The sequence below is a fragment of the Nicotiana tomentosiformis genome, chromosome 10 (assembly GCF_000390325.3).
Source record: "Nicotiana tomentosiformis chromosome 10, ASM39032v3, whole genome shotgun sequence".
Classification (NCBI taxonomy): domain Eukaryota; kingdom Viridiplantae; phylum Streptophyta; class Magnoliopsida; order Solanales; family Solanaceae; genus Nicotiana; species Nicotiana tomentosiformis.
In genome coordinates, this window is record NC_090821.1 from 73,713,551 (window position 1) to 73,719,557 (window position 6,007).

General features: G+C 35.1%; 1 protein-coding gene across 1 annotated transcript; it reads left to right on the top strand.

Annotated features, from left to right (window-relative positions):
• Positions 1-4,038: 4,038 nt before the first annotated feature.
• LOC104085828 (ethylene-responsive transcription factor ERF118-like) lies at positions 4,039-4,512 on the top strand. The gene has a single exon (XM_009589946.1). The coding sequence runs from the start codon at positions 4,039-4,041 to the stop codon at positions 4,510-4,512; it is 474 nt and encodes a 157-aa protein (XP_009588241.1).
• The last annotated feature ends 1,495 nt before the right edge of the window (positions 4,513-6,007 follow it).

A 6,007-nucleotide genomic window follows, 5' to 3' on the forward strand; every position in this document is an offset into this window, starting at 1 on the left:
CTACTTGGTGCACCCCTGCTGATCTTCTTCGATCCCCTTAGTCAGTGGACCATTGTTCTATGTCTTCAGATAGTTCATTCAGAAGAGTGACAATCTCTTCAGGAGTTTTCTTCATCAAAGGACATGCAACTGCACTATTCAGCAATCTCCTTGATGACGGGTTTAACCCGTCCCAGAAGTCCTGGAGTTGCATCCATTGCTCCATTCCGTCATGAGGGAACCTCCGCAATAGCTCCTTAAATCTTTCCCACACCTCAAAATCTGTTTCTCTTTCACCTTGGTTGAAATTGTGAATCTCTTTCCTCATCCGTCCAGTCTTAGACGCAGAGAAATAGTTTTCTAAGAACTTGGTAGTCATCTCCTATCACGTATGGATTGAACCTATGGGCAGACTTCTCAACCACTGCTTTGCATCATCCTTAAGTAAGAACGGGAATGCTCTAAGGTAGATGGCATTATGTGATACTTCATTGTAGCGGAATGTGTTCATAATTTCGTCGAAGTCCATCAGATGGTTGTTGGGATCTTCATTAGGTTTCCCTCTGAATATGCAATTGTTCTGAATGGTCTGGATGACTCCCTATTTGAGTTTAAAATTATTGCCATCAATGGGGGGCTCACGCTAGACTGTTGTTGGTTGTACACCGGTCTGTAATAATCTCCTAGCGACCTTCCAGGCCTAGGGGCTGCATTTTCAAGTTCATCTTTGATCACAATTCGGTTGAGATTGAACCTTCTATCCCCATCGACTTTTTCATCCACAACTCTACGGGCTGCTTCAGCTGCTAACCGTGTTTCCTGTCGCTGAGCTGCCTCTCTCGCAGCTAGGTTCACCTCCTCTTAGTTGTTCACCATTGTATTCTAAGTGGAAGGCTGACCCAACAGCAATTCGCTCGATCCTTTCTCCCTTCTCAACTACCGCAGGTGCTTGTCTAATTCTGGATCAAATGGCACAAATTCCTTGGAAGAGGATCGAGTCATACACCACATAACTTAATATGTTGCCTGTACACATATAAGAGGAGCGTAAAAAAAGAAAATAAAATAAAATAACTCCTGAATTAGCACCGAAAATTAATTCAAACACTATTAATCGCCAATCCCCGGCAACGACGCCAAAATTTGACGAGTGCAAAATTAGTATATAAAACTTAGGCTCGCTAGTCAAAGAGAGTATAATATTAGTTTGTCTCCACAGGGATTGGGTTAAATAATATTCTAATAAATTTTTAACTTAACACTATCGAGAAAAATAACCTTTTGTTTGTGTTCTTATCAACTAATAATAAAAGAAACTAAGATTATCGATTATGAGAAAATAATGAAAATTTAATGGCTAAGTAGAAACAAATGAATATTAAAGGGAGAAGTAAGGGTTGTGACAAGATATGTGATCAACTATTATTCCGGGTAATTCTGTGTTAAGTTCACTCTTAACTTCTATTGACTCTTTCTATTTCAACAGATGATTAGGCTATCCTACGGGTTCAAATTCTTCTTCTGAATGAATGAGAGTTCCGTTAACCAACCTAATAATAGGTCCTATGAATATATGCACTAATACAGTGAATGAATAATCATTCAAAGAATGTCTCTCGACTATTCTTCTAAATTTGGCCAATTAATAACTCTCTAAGCTCTTTCGATTACCTAAGAGAGGCGTAAAATTAACCCAAATAAGATAACACAACGTGAATTGCAGCAACACTTCTCTTTCGATTAAAGCAAAACCACAATTGGCCTTGCAATTCAATTAATAACTCATTCAACGAATTCTTGCAATTAACAGGAAGTAAAATCCAAAATATTAGTCAAGTCACAATATCCGTCAATAACCCTAAGAAAGATTAATCCATAGTTGAGAAGTTACTCATCACAAGAGTATTAGAAGAATAAGAAGACATTACAATTCCCCAAAATCAAGCAAACTTCCGTATTGAATGAATTGGATGGAGTATTTTCAATCTTCGTCGTTTCCTTTCCTTCTTCTCTCCCCAAATATTCTCTAAAATCCGAAATACCCTCTTTTTAGACAAGCTAGGCTTCAAATAGGTCAGAAGGAGTCGCCTTTGAAAAGGACGTGCGCGGTCGCGCACCCGGAGGTGTGATCGCGCATATGGACGCGCACCTCTGGCAGTGTACTGCTTTACTTGCGCGCACAAGTGCGTGCTAGAGGGGTCTCATGTGCGGTCGCGCATCTGGGTGAGCCTCATGCTCAACTCTTCGATTCTCCCGTTAAGTGCACTATTGTCTGTTGCTCCCCGAACACGATCCCAACTTAATCCTTGGGCTTTTACTCACACTTCAAAGCTCCAAAATAGCTTGATTTAGCTCCACAACCTCGTCGTAACTCGGAATAGCTCCTACAAGGCATAAAACACACACTCAGTGCAAAACAATACCATTTAAAGCTCAAATACTAATAAAGTGCAGTGAATTAGAGTGCAATTAGTGACCAAAATACGCAATTATAGCCTACCATCAATGATTTGAGTCCTTATTTTCTTTTATACAATTAGCGAATAAAACTTAAACTCATGAGAAAAAAGACAGACACTTTAGAGGCAATTGGTGTCACGTAATTTGGACTAAATTTGGCAATCCTACCAAATTTGGCGATTTAATATTCAACCTAAATGACATAATAAATAGCATATTTATAAAAGGGGATCTAACACTGTAATTTCTCAATAAATACTTAGTGGAAATGACACCAGGTAGCCACTTTTAAACCTGTCGTTTAAATTATATCCACATGTTACGATGTATTTAAAGATTAGTCAATTCGCTCAAACTTCAGGACACGACGTCCTGAAGTTTAAACCTCGAAATTCAAACTTCAGGATATCGTGTCCTAAAGTTTGAAAATTGTGTCAAGAAATTCGAATCTTATGTCCTGAATTTTAAATTAGCACCTCAAAAATTTAGGACACTAAGTCATGATTTTCAAATTCAAGATACTTATCGTGAAGTTTGTGTAAATTGACTAATCTTTAAATATATTATAAATTATGGATATATTTTAAAGAGCGGGCTTAAAAGTAGCTACCGGTGCACTTAGCCCAAATACTTAACACATAAAATCTAAATCCAAATAAGGTCCGTTATTTTTGCCATTTCAGCACAACATGTTCCTTTTCTTCATAGGACTTGTTTTGTCAAATTCTTTCCAAATATGAGATTTCCTAAAGTAAATGTGCATTCGCAAGTATTGCTATATATCCACAATATATTCTATATTTGTTCTATTATTATATTGGGAACAAAATTAGTTGTTTCTTGCCCAAAGCCCCAAATATGGCACATACGAGATAAAGACAGACACGTTATAGTTAATTGGTTGTCATTTAATACTGGATTAAATTTGGTTATTCTACCAAATCGGGACGTTGAATATTAACATAAAAGAAAGTATATAGTTCTATGCCAAATTAAATAGGAATTTTTATGCGAATAGCCAATCAAATTCACTATTTATTTTTTCTAATCGGTATACATAAAATATGTATTGTTTATATACAATTATACACATATGACATATAGATTATACATATATTATACAATATATATTACGAGACAATTTTTAGTTTAAACAGTTGGATTGACGACTATTTGGATAATTCTTCAATTAAATAATAAATAAGTACATATTTATAATAGAGGGACTACGGGAGAAAAACTATCAATAAGAGGGACTAATAAATACTTACGCGGAGAATCTTAATCAATTCCTTTTCTTTACAGGACTTGGTTTTATCAATTTCTTTCCAAATATGAGATTTCCTAATAAGAAAATTGCCTTAATTGTTTCCAAGAACTATTAAACACTTCCTATTATTCATTTTCTTTATAGGATTTTGTTTTATCAAATTCTTTCCAAATATGAAATTTCCTAAAAGGAAAATTGCACTAATTGTTCTCAGTTCTCCACGTACTAGTATATATCCACAAAAATCACAATCTATACTGTCTTCTCATTTTAAAAATTTAATACTTCGGTTTTACTGAAAATCACCCTTTTCTTTTCAACCTTTGATCATGAAATCACAAAAAAGAACACCAAAGAAGTCATTGTTCCCTGGGGTTAGAAGTAGAAAAAATGGGAAATTTTGTGCTGAGATTAAACACCCATTTAACAAGAAAATAATTTGGTTGGGTACTTTTATTACTGCTGAAGAAGCTTATGAAGTTTACAAGTCTAAGAAGCTTGAATTTGACAAAAAAGTGATGGCCAAAAATGCAAAGAAGAGCAAGAAGTCTGAAAATTCTGAAGAAGAAACTTGTTCTAGTAATAAATCAAATGGGGTCGAAGAAAGAAGCAATTCTAGTGCAGGGGAAGAACAAGAAATTGGGAATAACAGTGATGAAGAATTGTTGATGGGGCAGTGGGTACAAATTTCAGAAGAAAAAGAAGTTTATTTTTCATCGAAATTAGGGGTTCCAATTGTTGATAATTATGGATTTTTGTTAGGTGAATTTAGTGAATTGGATGATCTTAGATTCTGTATGTGACATTGAAGTCGATTTTAAGATAACTATATGTCCACAAATAGAACAAATCTTTTGTTATCTATTAGAGGATGCTGAAGATATCTTTTACGCTTATATTACATATATATTCTCACCTATAAAACATGGAAAGAAATTATTTCAAATGGGAAAAGGACCACCGAAACTTTGACACCTTAAAATTGAGAAGACTGTGTAGAATGAAAGAAAATTCACTGCACATGAATTTGTATTTTCTGGGTCAATTCTGCGAAAACCTTGCTGTTCCTGCCTAATGAATTATTAGATTTGTATACAGGCAACACTGAAGAAGCTAAACACTTCCGAACCTAAATTAGAACATACAGCAATATGTTTGTTTTACCTCATTTGGTGTAACCAGTGACAAAGATTTAGGGAGAAGATATCATGGTTGTTAGGATCTAGAACCCAGGTAGTGCGTAATTTAGTCAAATAACGGTATAATGACAATAACAAAGACAATGCAAGTTGATAATAACGACAATTAAAGTAGATAAAGAAGACATCAATTTAACGTGGTTCGATCAATGTGACCTATGTCCACAAGCAGAGGGGAGCAATATCACTATATCAATAAGAGTACAAAATTAGAGTAAATACTCTAATTAATCTCAAATACCCTAAGAGAATAACCTCACAAGATCACTCCAAAGAAAGGGTTCACACAGGTGCTTCTCAACACTTAACTCTCATACAAAACACTCTTAATAAAGGAAGAAAAGGAAGAAACAAGAAATGAAGACTCAAGTCTTGTTGGTATGTTTAAAATGAACTAATGACCTTCCCTTTATATGCAAAAAAGTTTTGGTCTCTTATGTATAAAAGAAGAGATACAACTTGTGCAAATGATATCCACCACATAATGCAATATTTTTGGGTTCCAAATAATATAACCAATAAAATCTACACTTTATAAATATATTTATGCTTATGTGAGATGGACTCCGTTAGTCAAAATATTGACCATATTACAATGGTATATATATGTTTCGAGTCGAGGGACAAATATATCATTTTATACCTGATTTACATCCAATGAAGCAAATACTAAAAAAAAGAAGTAGAAGTTGTTCAGACGATTTTTATCATCTGGCTGCAATTTAAATGCAGCGATTTGAAGATAATGCAGTGCTAATGGACTTCGGGTGATGGTAGTGGTGATCGACACTTTTCGTTGCTCCGATTGCGCAACATGTAAAGAAAGTAAAGAATAAAATAGTATTTGGTACAACATTGCACAAAGAAAGATTCACATATTATTGCAAATAACTGATTAATCTTCAGCATCCAATACACAATTTCCAACCAAGAGGTTGTGAGTTCGAGTCATTCCAAAAACAAGATGGAGAGTTATTGGATGAGAAAGATACCGAGGGTCTATTGGAAACAGCCTCTCTACCTCATGGTAGGGGTAAGGTCTGCGTACACACTACCCTCCCCATGTTGCGGAAGCCAAATATATATAGTGAGAGTGAGT

What these genes read in the sequence shown, in the direction of transcription:
- LOC104085828 (XM_009589946.1), top strand. Translation starts at nt 4,039, where the DNA reads ATGAAATCACAAAAAAGAACACCAAAGAAGTCATTGTTCCCTGGGGTT.